Genomic DNA, 13,324 nt, shown 5'->3' with positions numbered 1-13,324 from the left:
CTGCCTTGTATTTCATTCAAAAAATACGAGTTGAATACCTGCTGTTTGCTGGGCACTCTGGTTACAGGAGACACAGCATGAACAAGAGGCAAATCTTTATCCTCAAGGAGCTTAGGTGCTACAGGAGAGAGACAAAGATCTCCTTTCCTCTTGTTTTTTTCCCTGTAGCGTTGTGACTATTTAATGTATATTTTAGTGGTTTACCACGTGTATTATCTCTCACCCCCACTGTGATGTAACTTTCAAAAGATAGGGATTTTCGTCTATTTTATTTTCAGCTGCATTAGCAAGTAGGACAATTTCTGTCACATGGTAGGCACTCAGTTCATAATTTGTTGTGTGAGTTAATAAATTAAGAACACAACGTGTTTGCAAGTGATGTTAAATGCAATGGAGAAATAGTGGAGGAAGCTAGAGTGTGGGTGCTGGTGTGTGTTTTAAATGAAGTGGTCAGGGAAGACTTCACTGTGTAGGAGACATTTGAGCAAAGGTCTGAAGGAGGTGAGGGAATGAGGCTTACAGACACCCGAGAGAAGAGTATAAGGGATAGTAAGTACAGAGATCCAGAGACCAGAGTGACTGGAGCAAAATGAGCGAGGGGGAAAAGCTGGAGGAGATGTCAGAGTGGTGATAAAGGGCAGAGAATGGAGGGCCATGTAGTCTATCTTAAGGTGTTGGGTTTTTATTTCAAGTGAAATGTGAGGCCATCATCAGATTTTATGAAGAGGGAAGATGTAATCCGATTTGAGTTTGGTTGCTGTGTTCAGAAGAATCTGAAGAACAGAAGCTGGGAAACCAATTCGAAGGCTGCGACAATAATCCCTGGGAAGGACAGCAGCTTGGACCAGGATGGTGGCAGTGTTGGTGGTGAGGACCAGTCCGAACAAAGCCAGTGGGATTTGCTGACAGACTGGGTATGGAGAAGGAAGAGAAGAATAAGGTGGACTGCAGGTTTGGGGCCTTGGCAAAGGGAAGGATGTAATTGCTATTTTATGAGTGGGGGAGACTGGGAAGAATAGGATTTGCGGGAAGATTTCAGAAGCTCAGTTTTGAGCATGTTACATTTTTCATGCTCATCAGAGTAGTTTAGGGATAAATATTTGCTATTCATCAATTGTAGGTACTATATAAAACTATGAGATTGGGTGAGATCACCAAGAGCTGAGAATAGAGAAGAAAGGTGGCCCAAATACTGAGCCTTGGTACATTACATTCTTGGGATGGGAGACGAGCAAAAGAGACATCCTACCCATGAGGTAGGATGAAAATGGCCAGCGTGGTATCCCAGAAACGAGTGAGGGAGTAGGGTGGAGTGATCAGCTGTATCACATGTTGCTGGTCAGTCAGGTAAAATGAATACTGAGAAGTGACCACAGGACTTATAAATGTGGTGGTCATTGCTGGCCTTGACAAATGGGCTTTGGTGAAGTGACAGATGAAAGCCCAATTGGAGTGGGTTCAAAAAAAATCAGAGAAGAGGAGATGGAGAGAGGCAATAAAACTCTAAAAGGAAAGGAGCTCAGAGAACAAGTGTAGTATATGGAAGGGAAGATGGGGGTCGGGGAAGAGTTGTTTTTAAAAGGTGGGAGAAATCACAGCCTAGTTGTATGCTAATAGGAATGTGTCAGTAAAAAGGGAAAAATAAATAGCATGGGGGAGAGAGGGGAGAAGGGCTTAACTATGTCTTCTGTAGGCAGGGAGGGAAGAGACTTGGTGTGCAGACAGAGGACCTGGCTGTAGATGGGACCACGGGCACCTCATCTGTAGCAGCAGAAGGGAAGACAAAGTATATGGGCACAAAAGCAATAGGTGGGCAGGTGGATGATGGCAAGGGCTGGTGGAAGTTCTCTCCTGATTATTTGTGTTTTGTCAACCAAAGCGGAAGCAAGGTCGTTATTGAGAATGAGAAAGGAGGAGGCGTTGAAGGTGTGAGGAGAGAGCAAAAAGTAAAATATAGTATGGAAGTACAGTATTTAAGATCGTTGAGCGGCATGAAAGGCCCACCTGAAGTGAGTGGTCATGATTTTAAAGTGAGACCAGATGGTTGTTGGTTGGTTGTCCGTCTCCAGCCACGTTGAGGTGCAGGAGTCCAGGCATAAGTTAGGTGAATTATATTTAATTCACGTTGAGGTTTTGCCACGTGGGTATGTGGAAGAGTGGGGTACAAGGGATTTGAGGTCCATGGAATATAACTAAGTGTGGAGGAAGTGATGTGGGGAGTGAGGGACAGTGAAAAAGTGGTTGGATCATTGAATTGTAGGTCCTGTTGGGGTTGAAGAACTGTTGGAATTGGGTGATAGAAGGAGTGAGGCTGAAAGATCAGAGGTGGTGTTTGGAGAGTAGAATGCTTGAAATTGAGAACATGAGGTTGCAGATATTGGTAATGACAGGTCTAGAGCAGGACCCTCCAACAGGAATACGATACAAGCCACACACGGCATTTTAAGTTTTCTAGACACTTTAAAAGTAAAAATTAAGAGGTGAGGTTAATATTTTTTTTTTTTTTTTTTTTTTTTGCGGTACGTGGGCCTCTCACCGCTGTGGCCTCTCCCGTTGCGGAGCACAGGCTCCAGACGCGCAGGCTCAGCGGCCATGGCTCACGGGCCCAGCCGCTCCGCAGCATGTGGGATCCTCCCGGACCGGGGCACGAACCCGCGTCCCCTGCATCAGCAGGCGGACTCCCAACCACTGCGCCACCAGGGAAGCCCAAGAGGTGAGGTTAATTTTATTTAGCCCAATATATCTAAAAATATTATTTCAACAAGTAATCAATATAAAAATTATTGAGATATTTTACTTTTTGTATTAAGTATATAATAAAAGGTACCAAAAAAAATTATTTTTTTAATTTTATTGAGCCACATTTCAAGTACTCAGTAGCCGCAGGTGCCTAATGGCCACGATATAGCTCGGAGCATAAGACCCTGGGAGTGAGTGGCTAAGGGAGGATGGAAGATGAGATCACTCGGGACGGGGGGGATCATGCCCCCCACCAATCTGCACGGATGTAGACACCATCGAGAAATATGACAAGGGCAATGCGGAGCACGGAAATTCGGTACCCAAAATGTTATATAAAGCTCTTAGTGTAATTAAAAGTGTAGTGTGTTTTTATCTTTAAATTTAGTCTGTGCAATTAAAATTTCACTTTTCTGAGATGTGTTCCAGTTTTTAACAAAGCCTAAATAATTTTGTGTGTGTGTCGGATACCTTAAATGCTACCCCTCTGTTTTTTTCTCAGCAAAGATAGAAAGCACACTTGTTTGTCCTGTAGCTTTTACATTCTTTGTCCCAGCCTCTGTGTGAAGACAAGATTTAGAGCTTGGAGGTAAGAATTTCCTAGAAGAGAATGGAAGAATCCAGACCTGTGTAAACAGATTCCTAAAATATTGTATAATTAGGTTCTGCAAAACCCACTGGTTCAACTGGCAGGTAATAGTACTAACTAAACGTGAACTAAAATAGCTAGTTGGACTGGAACTAAACAGAGAATTCCAACTTTTGAAGATATTTTGAAAGCAGCAGGTTCTACCTCCTAAATATCGCAGTGACTCATCCTTGCCCTCATCCTCTTATTTTATTTATTTATTTATTTTTATTTTTTTGCGGTACACGGGCCTCTCACTGCCGCGGCCACTCCCGTTGCTGAGCACAGGCTCCGGCCACGCAGGCTCAGCGGCCATGGCTCACGGGCCCAGCTGCTCCGCAGCACGTGGGATCTTCCCGGACCGGGGCATGAACCCATGTCCCCTGCATCGGCAGGCGGACTCTCAACCACTGCACCACCAGGGAACCCCCTGCCCTCATCCTTTTAAAGGGAGATAATATATATTCAGTGGTCACAGTGTTGTCTCTAGAACTGGAAAAGCCTGGGATTTCCTTCTGTCTCTGCATCACTGATTGTAAGCAGTCAGCCTCCCTAAGCCTCAGTTTACCCTGGGAAGTACCTCACAGGATTGTCGTGAGGTGAAGCAGAGCGCTTGCTGGGTACAAAGTACTCAGAAAGCAATGTCTTAGTGTCTCTCAGTTCCTCCTCTAAGTTTTAACCAAGGATATGTTTCTTGAATGTACTTTTGACCGTGTGAGTCTCACATGAAGAGCTCCGACTTCCCTCTCCTATAGAAACTTTAGGACCAGTGCTTAGGATGCAGCCACAGGCTCCTGTTCAGCCCTCAGCTGCTGCTGCAGCTCACGCCTGGCTCCCCTGAAGTTGCATCCTGTTTGTCAGGTGAACAATACTGTTTACCTGCGGTGTTCGCCTTGCTGATCCCTCTGCCCTTTTGAAACCCGATGCAAACATCACCTCTGATAGGCACCAATAATTGTCTGTTGCTTTAAGGTGTTAAAAAAACGATATGTGTTTAAAGGACAAATAAACTACTTTTTTTTTTGGTTTGGCCATGCCGTGCGGCATGTGGGATCTTAGTTCCCAGACCAGGGATCGAACCCTTGCCCCCTGCATTGGGAGCGCAGAGTATTAACTACTGGACCGCCAGGGAAGTCCCTCAATAGCTTTATAGTCTTATAACCTTCCAGAAAGAAGGCTAAAGGTTGACTAAAAGAGAGGTGGTGAAAATACTTGTATGTGTTTTTTTAACCTCATTCTTTTACTAGGCTTAAGTTAAGATGTATCTATCTTGCAAATTGTTTTACAGAAATATACCTGTTACCTGGGAAAACACTATATACTTTTTAAACATTTTTTATTGAAAAACTTGAACTTTGAATTCTTTTTCTTTTAGCTTGAGATGTGGTAATGCCAGCCAGACTTCTCAGGTCCTTGGCCAGATCTCACTATATTTTATCAGAAGCGTGTCAGTGCCAAAGACTTGTTCATCGAACATTAAAACCACTTAAGGAATTTGAGACCACAACATGCAACACCCTGACAAGAAGTCAGAACGTGAATTTCTTCTTTCCTGATACAGCAGCTGTTGGTTTGAATAAGTCCCAGGTCCTGGAAATGAACCGGAAAATATCAAATACAAATGTACTCTCTCCATTAAACACCGCATGTTACCAAGATGAAAAAGAGCACCTTCCAACCAGGAACTCCCTTGGTACTCATAGGAAAGTGATTCACAAACCAAATCTGTTAGGTTTTAAGTGGTTTATAAAAATACTGAAGAGACATTCCTCATCTGTGTCAACGGAAACACTTGTTTCTAAACAAGACTTTCCGCAAATCAAGAGACCACTGAAAGCATCAAGGACCAGGCAGCCATCCAGGACCAACCTTCCAGTTCTGCCTGTGAACAAGGTAAAAACACTTGTGGTGGTGGCGCCTCTGTTCCCTAATAATCACTCTGAACCCCTGTGGATCCCACCCCAGCCTTACTACCAACATAGGAGAGCCAGCCATCAGCTCAGCACTTCTTTCAGGATCTTTGAAGCCTAATAGTAAAACCTGTCATCCCCAAAGGGAATCAACATCTTAATTTTAGGAATTAGTGGTACATATAAAGGCAAAATAGAGGCAATTAAATATAAAAATGTAGTTTATGAAAGGATTAATGGCCTAAAGAAATTTTGGAAAAGACTAGTAGTAAGTCCATTCTAGGAACAGTGCTATAAAAAGCCCCCATTTTTAAAAAAAAATCAAACTGTAGAAATTCTGTATTAAATTAAAAAAATTTTTGTTCCATTAAGTATGCAGACAGGTATACATTCATTAGCCAATGGTGACTGCATGGGAGGGGGTGGTGAAAGGACATGGCGAGGTGGAATCCAAAAAGCAGAGTGAAGGTTTTTGCTTTTTTTTATCATTTGAAGGTTGAAGTGGTTGTTTTCATTCACTGTTAAGAGGTTTATGGGAAGTTCTCCACTACAGTTCGCATTTGCCCACTAAATGATAAATATTTAAGGTCAGGATGAAGCCCTTTGGTAACCTGTGTATCTCGCATGTTACTTGAAACTGTGCCTTATACTTAATAAATGTTTATTAAACAGGAAAGGATAGAAGAGAAGCAAAGGGACCTTTGATGTCTGTAGCCATCAACATTAAAAGTAGGAATGTCAAATATTTAACACTTGATGAAGCCTTCTGAATCTATCAGAAAACAGGTTATACTGTCGATCTTACAATCTCGATTCTGAGAAGTAGACCTTGAGAGCATTTAACTTGTCCTGTTTTTGGTTTTGTTTACTGCGTGGTTGACTTCCTTTAAAAAGGTGTACAGGCCTTCACGTCTTGTCCTCAGGTTGTGAAGCTAGGAGTTGGTTAATGACTTTTGTTTTGGATTCTAGCTTTGTTTACATTCTTGTTTGGTTTCCTTGAACCCACGATATGAAGGATGGGAGTTTTGGATGCATTCTGCTCTCACCCCTTTCTTTCTAGCTGTTGAGTGTTTAATTATGTTGTTTATTGTTGTGATCCTCTGGGAAATTTAGTATTTAAGTGACTGAGATGAAAGTAAGTGTAAAAACTTGAATTCACAGCAGATCCAAAAAAGAGGAGGACCAAGTCCCTTTTTCCTTGCGTTACATCGAGCAGCGCAGAGCAGAATCCAGCTTCTTATGAAAGGCTGGTGAGGTCAGAAATGGCACCTGTTCTTGTAGTTGTCGGTTGTAAACTGTCGAAGAGGCATTATTGCTTTGGGCTGTCTGTAGACTTGAAAGCAGTGTTCCTGGGTTCCGTTTTTTATTTTTCTTCAGGACTTTTTTCCTTTCTGCTTCCAGGAAAGGATTTGAAGTAGATTGTCAAAATTTAATAAGTTTCAAATGAGATAATAAAAGCATTACATTTAAAATAGAGCAAGCAGTTGATATGAACAGAGAAGTAAATATTATCAGATATCTGATACAAGTAATCTAGTTGAATATTTAGTTCCGCAAAGCCCAATGATTAAAGAAAGGCAGGGATACTCCTGAGTTGTACATTTTTTGTTGTCTAACAAGAAAAAAAGAAAAACATAAGAATGTCTTATAAGAAATAACTTTTTCTATCACCAAACTTAAGGAGTCATTTATTTCCTGGGTCCTGACATAGGACATGTTATGTAACGTAATAGCTGTGACTTCAGTTGGAATTCCGCGAAAACAGAAACAGTATGTCATTCCTCTGGAAGCACAGGAAAATAATAGACAATCTTTTCTATTTCTGAAGGCATTTTGTAAGTGACCTGAGGGAGTATGATTTTTGGAACATTATTTTCTAATGATCTTACAGGAGAACACAGTCTTGAGGTATAACGAGGTAATATATGCCCAGGGCTGAAGACTGGCTTTTATCTGTCCCGAATAGAGGGCCCCTCCATTTCCATGTGGGCATCATGGGGCTGGCGAGTCCCCTTTGGTGGTAAAGCCCTTTCCTCCCCTCTGGACTGAGTCAGGAAAGGACTCTACTTTGTACCAGAAAGAGGTACCCTTTGTCTCATTCCGCACGTGTGCACCTGAGCTCACCCTCTTACCTCTGCCACGTGGCATGTGCTTGGAATTGACGGAGTGAGGCCACTCACCCTCTATATTAGAATCAAGTCTTCACCTGATTCCATTTGTAGAGATCATAACCTACTGAGATATTCAGCCCACACACCGTTGGCTCATCACTTATCATGGCAGGGCCAGTGCTGCTTGTTGGCCTGTCCTGTCTTTGAGGAGGACGATGCCCGAGGGTAAGGACCAACCTCTGAGCAGCGTGGAGGCTTGCAGAGGAGGCAGGGTGCTGGGACGCCCAGCAGTAGTTTGCAGGCTCACACCACAGTGTGTAGTAAAATTAACCAGTGGGTTGTTAATAGGTTTGGGGTTTTTTTGGTGTGTTTGATGAAACAGAATAGAAAGTATCAATGCATTACTCATGATAAAGGTAAATATTGTTCCATGAAGCTTTTGTGTCGGTTATTGGTGTGGGTGTCTGTGTGTGTGTAGGTACTGTGTATGTGAAAGGGTTTCTCACCATGGGTTGTAGTCAGAAAGGTTAAAAGCTAAAGCTTTATACTAGTAATGTAAAATGCATCTGTGTTTTCTAACTTTTGCCTATAATCTGTACATAACAGGAAAAACATGCATTTTTTCCCCTTAGTAATATAGAAGCAACATTATTGTAATGCACTAATTTCTTGTTTTAGTAAAAGAACACGAATAAAAATAAACTTTCTTTTTCAGGAAAAGTATTCTGTCAGAGTATGTGTTGCTCCAAAACAAGAATCATATATAAATTTCTAGCCCCATCTGCTGGAATATGTTTTCTGTGGCCAGAAAAATGAAACATACTGAAACATGGTGGTTTTCTTGGCTTTGGTTTTGTTTTGTTTGGGTTTGGGTGGTTTTCTTTTAACATTTTAAAATAGAAAGGCCTAAATTTAAGTCTTAAATCCAATAACTATTTTAGGTTGGTTTGGCACATTTATTTAAGAACAAGTTGTTGATCCCCATGCTAGAACCTGAAATTTGGTATATATTTATATTTAATGCTCAAAAAATAATGGTTCATTATAAAAATCCAGAAAAAGACATGTCTGAAGATGAAAGCTTCTTGCAGAGTAACATCTTTAAATAATAGGGGGAAAAAATGCAAAGATGACACGCACTCTTTCCCTTTACCAAGTGGATTTAAATACAATCTTGAAATTGAAAAACAAAGGAAATAAAACCCAAAAAAGATATTTCTAACAAGTCAAATTGGAAAACCTTGTGAATCATCTATTCACAGAAGATTCATAACTTAAACAGAGACTCACATCCCAGATGTTTAAGGAGGATACAGAAAGTAGTGTGGCGAGCCATGTAAGTTATGTAACGTAGGCTAAACCAAATAAGCTGTGAGACATTGGCTAGGACTCTGAGCCAAACTAAACAGGAGATGGTGAGAGAAGGAAAGGTGACCATCTTCAGAAAATCTGCAAAGATCCTTGGAATGACTAAGTTAAAAACAAATTGTGTTTAAAAATTTATAACCTGACTCTTTGGAGCTCAGCATATATTTTCTCATGGAAGTAGTGGTTGAATGCTTTGACTTGTTCCTTTTTTTTTTTTAATTTATTTTATTTATTTATTTTTGGCTGTGTTGGGTCTTCGCTGCTGTGCGCGGGCGTTCTCTAGTTGTGGCAAGCAGGGGCTACTCTTTGTTGCGGTGCGCGGGCTTCTCATTGCGGTGGCTTCTCTTGTTGCGGAGCACGGGCTCTAGGCACACGGGCTTCAGTAGCTGTGGCAGGTGGGCTCAGTAGTTGTGGCTCGCGGGCTCTAGAGCGCAGGCTCAGTAGTTGTGGCGCACGGGCTTAGTTGCTCCGCGGCATGTGGGATCTTCCCGGACGAGGGCTCGAACCCGTGTCCCCTGCATTGGCAGATGGATTCTTAACTGCTGCGCCACCAGGGAAGCCCGACTTGTTCCATTTTTGAGAAGGTAAAATAGTGTAAGTTTTTTTAGCACAGATGGGCCTGATCAGTAAGAAAGACGATGGTGAAGCAGGCACGAGCCAGGGAGTGGGAGGGACTGCATCGGCTGGAGAATCACGCCCCGCCCCGCCCCCCGCTGACCCTGGTCAGTTACTGCTAGATCTTCCACTGGAGCGAAAGATGGTGGAAATCTGGATTTTGTGCCAAATGGCCATTTATTGTTGATAGTTTGTTAAAATCTTGAAAACACTATGTGGGTCAGCTCTTGAGTTGGATAGTTGTCTGGGCTGCCAGTTTACGGCAAAGATTCTAGAAACAGTCGGCAATGCCGTTTCTAGTACAGTTCTGGGAAAACCCTCCGCTGGACTAGCTGTCGACCTTCTCCTTATCTCCTGTCTTCTCCTTCGTGCCGCCTTCTCTTCCCACTCCAGCCTAGACTAAGCATGTCAGCTCTAGCAGCCCCAGAGTCACTCTGACATGCAACCTAATGCACTGGGACTTTGCTTAGCAAACTTGAGTAAGTTTGTCAGCTCTTGTAGGGTAGAGCCTGCCTGCCATGGCCTTACCTGATGCTTCTTTCCAGGATTCCTTTCTTTCAGGCAGCTTAATCTCATACCCTGCCAGCTCTTTTTAACTCCACGGAGCCTTAAAAGAACAACTAGTGCTGGCACTTCTAAGCCTTAAGCACATAACTGATTCCTGTACTCCAGTAACCAGCTTTACTTTGACTGTATGGACCCGTATGTTTTTGTAAATTAACGTGTTCTTACCTTCATAATGAATACGGGAATCAGCATATCAGATACCTGCAACAGGAGGGTCCTGCATCCGTTTAGCTCACATTCAGTGACAATTTCAGCTTGCTTGTCTGACTTTTAATTTTTCCTCTAATTGAATTAAAATCAATTAGACAATTGAATGTTTCGCTTATGAGTGGATATTTTACGGATTTTAGGTTTGTCAGGTCCTCCGTTTATTCCTCTGCTACTTTTTAAACCACACATTAGAACTGTGTAACAGATGGAAGAAAAAGCAAAGCAGAGTTAGGTCATCTCTTGAGAAAGAGCCAGGAGTTAGGTAACAAAAGTGGGAGGAAGGAAGAAATTTATGTACTCCTTTTCTTGAATTTCATACTAGGAATGTAGCAGAAAGGGAAAGAATTTAGGAGCCAAGATGAGTAAATCCTAGGAATAAATTTTGATTTAGTGACTCTTATACCTCTTTTGATACATACGGGCCAAAGCACCATGTGTATCAAAGACAGTAGAATCACTAACGTTCTGATTAATAGACACTAAAATATAAAATTACGGACAAATGAAAATTCAGATGTAAATTACTTGATAAACTTTTTAGCCTCCCATAAATTCTGATGGTTTAAACATATCTGCATGTGCCGTAATAATAACTATTATCTAAAAAATGTTGAACATTTGTGCTAATCATGGTTGAGCAGTTGACATTCATCAGCTTGTTTAAACGTCACAACAACCCTATCAAGTAGGCATTATTGTTATTCTGATTTTTTTTTAATGAATCTAATTCTGTGCCTGAACTCTTAACACCTCTGCCGATAGCTTTTGAACTTCATTGACCGTATTCCATAGTGAGAAATTTATTTTACATTACAGTGTATATGCAGTGACCCGGTATACCTATATAGACATATATGTGACAGAAAATGTCATAAAATAAAATTTACCCTTACTATGAATTAGGTACTCTAATATTTTCTGTTTTATTCTGTTTAGTTTATTATTTTTATTATTTTTTTTTTTTTTGCAGTACGCGGGCCTCTCACTGTTGTAGCCTCTCCCATTGCGGAGCACAGGCTCTGGACGCGCAGGCTCAGCGGCCATGGCTCACAGGCCCAGCCGCTCCGCGGCATGTGGGATCTTCCCGGACCGGGGCACAAACCCGTGTCCCCTGCATCGGCAGGCGGACTCTCAACCACTGCGCCACCAGGGAAGCCCCTAGTTTATTTTTTTTTTAAGCTGGTTTGGGCCGACTAAATTGATATCAGGACTCACTAACAGCTTGTGACCTACAGTTTGACAAAAACACTGTGTGCTGTACCATATGCTTACCATATGTATACTGTATAGCTACACACAGTATAACTGTATGCATGTACACACGGGTAAGACTCCTAGTGCAGAAATCCAAAGCACTCACCAAACCTGGACACATTCTCAGATTCACAGAACTTTTAACCAGAGTACAATTAACTAGAGTAAAAATTTCTGTAATTCCTTAGTAGATTCAGAGTAATCTCTGCCTGTACAAGGCTAGTGGCAAATTATCAAATGACCTCAAATAATAATGCTGCTGTGAAAAAGAACCATGGAAACTCAAGGTTGGACAGACTTTAACTAGCATCTCATCCAGGCGCCTTGTATGGTGCCTAAATCCTCTCTATTTTTTGATCAGTCTGTGCTTGAAGCACAACCAGCAGGTGTGGCTCCCTGTTCTGACAGCCCATTCCATCTCTTTGACTATTAAGAGAAAGTTCTTGCATAGATTGAGCTGAAATCCGCCTCCTTGTAACTTCTTTCTCTGCATCGTTCTCACATCCTTTGTCTGAACCGTTGAAATGTTTGGAGAAAACTCTCGAGTGCCAGCTTTGCAGCACGCCATCCTCCCTGTAAAGAGACAACCATCACAGGCACCTCTTGGTAACCCATCTCATTCTCCTCTCTCTGGCACAGGACCTGATGCGCTGTACTGCGTTTGCAACCGCAGATGAATACCATCTTGGAAGTCTCTCTCAAGATCTGACCTCCCATGGATATGTTGAAGTAACAAGCTTGCCTAGAGGTACATCTTCTTGAACCTGGGGCCAAGTATGTTAAAATGTATTAGAAAATAATTTTCCTATGATAACTGTCTTAAATATGCATTTGTTTGGGTTTCATGTTCTCTTTTTTTTATAAATTTATTTTTATTTTTGGCTGTGTTGGGTCATCGTTGCTGCGTGCGGGCTTTCTCTAGTTGCGGCAAGCGGGGGCTACTCTTCTTTGTGGCGCACGGGCTTCTCATTGTGGTGGCTTCTCTTGTTGCGGAGCATGGGCTCTAGGCACGCAGGCTTCAGTAGTTGTGGCACATGGGCTCAGTAGTTGTGGCTCACAGGCTCTAGAGCACAGGCTCAGTAGCTGTGATTCACGGACTTAGTTGCTCACGGCATGTGGGATCTTCCCGGACCAGGGCTCAAACCCGTGTGCCCTGCATTGGCATGTGGGTTCTTAAACACTGAGCTACCAGGGAAGCCCCTCATTTTCTATTTGAAGGATTATATCATGAAAGTGGCGTTGAATCTCTTTATACAAACAACATACAAAGATAGGAAATTTAAAACATATTCACAGAGAACTTAGTTCGAAGATTAAAATCAATATGGTTTATTCAGCTGTAATTATAGGATCACTCTTACTTGGGATGATCAAAGGCCATGACACTTCATTTCTGTCACGTTAAAAAGTTATTTTAGTTTTAAAGAAGAACCGTAAAATTGATAGAACTGTTGGGGAGAGCCTTTAAAGAAAAATTTACCAGTACAGTCCAACACTTTAAAACTAACAGAATTAGTTAAAAGATAAGCTCAATGAATATTTTAAAAGAGAATTAAACTGAGAAGATTTTAGGATAGTGTGAGGAAGGCTTCTTGAGAAATCACCTGCTTTATGTTAAAGAAAATGACTTGGAACACTTTGATGGAAGATTCATGAATTTACCTCAAAGTAGCAAAAAATAGTAGGTTGAAAACCTCTCTGCTCCAGAGAAAATTCTTAAAAGAGTCACCGACCCTGTAAGAAACAATCGAAATGTCATTGTGTTTTCTCAGCCTTGATGATCTGAACCAACTGTTTGTACTATTTGGTGGCAAAAAACAAAATAATTGACTTAGAAAAACAGAGCTATGTCCAGGGCCTCTAAGAAGGAAAATTGCCCTGCGGTGTTCTTGGCTGATTCCAGAGGCTGTCGGCAGGGTGCC

The 13,324-nt window shown here is 41.9% G+C and overlaps 1 protein-coding gene across 8 annotated transcripts in view; it reads left to right on the top strand.

Annotated features, from left to right (window-relative positions):
• RMND1 (required for meiotic nuclear division 1 homolog) overlaps window positions 1–13,324 on the top strand; it is a 34,666-nt gene that overhangs the window by 1,097 nt on the left and 20,245 nt on the right. For 3 of the 8 annotated variants that reach the window (XR_009558676.1, XR_009558677.1, XM_030853139.3), the window contains exons 2-3: window positions 4,743–5,260; window positions 12,042–12,150. Coding sequence is in view for 5 of the 8 variants with exons in the window: in XM_030853139.3 (XP_030708999.1) it covers window positions 4,757–5,260; window positions 12,042–12,150 (613 nt within the window). In the remaining 3 variants the exon portion in view is untranslated. Of the gene's footprint in view, window positions 1–692; window positions 915–2,566; window positions 2,714–3,241; window positions 3,329–4,742; window positions 5,261–12,041; window positions 12,177–13,324 lie in introns of those variants that run through there. The other 5 variants (XM_060283350.2, XM_060283351.2, XM_060283349.2 and 2 more) reach the window with 5 other exon arrangements.

Source organism: Globicephala melas, chromosome 14 (genome assembly GCF_963455315.2).
Source record: "Globicephala melas chromosome 14, mGloMel1.2, whole genome shotgun sequence".
Lineage (NCBI taxonomy): Eukaryota > Metazoa > Chordata > Mammalia > Artiodactyla > Delphinidae > Globicephala > Globicephala melas.
This window is presented reverse-complemented; position numbering and strand designations above follow the sequence as displayed.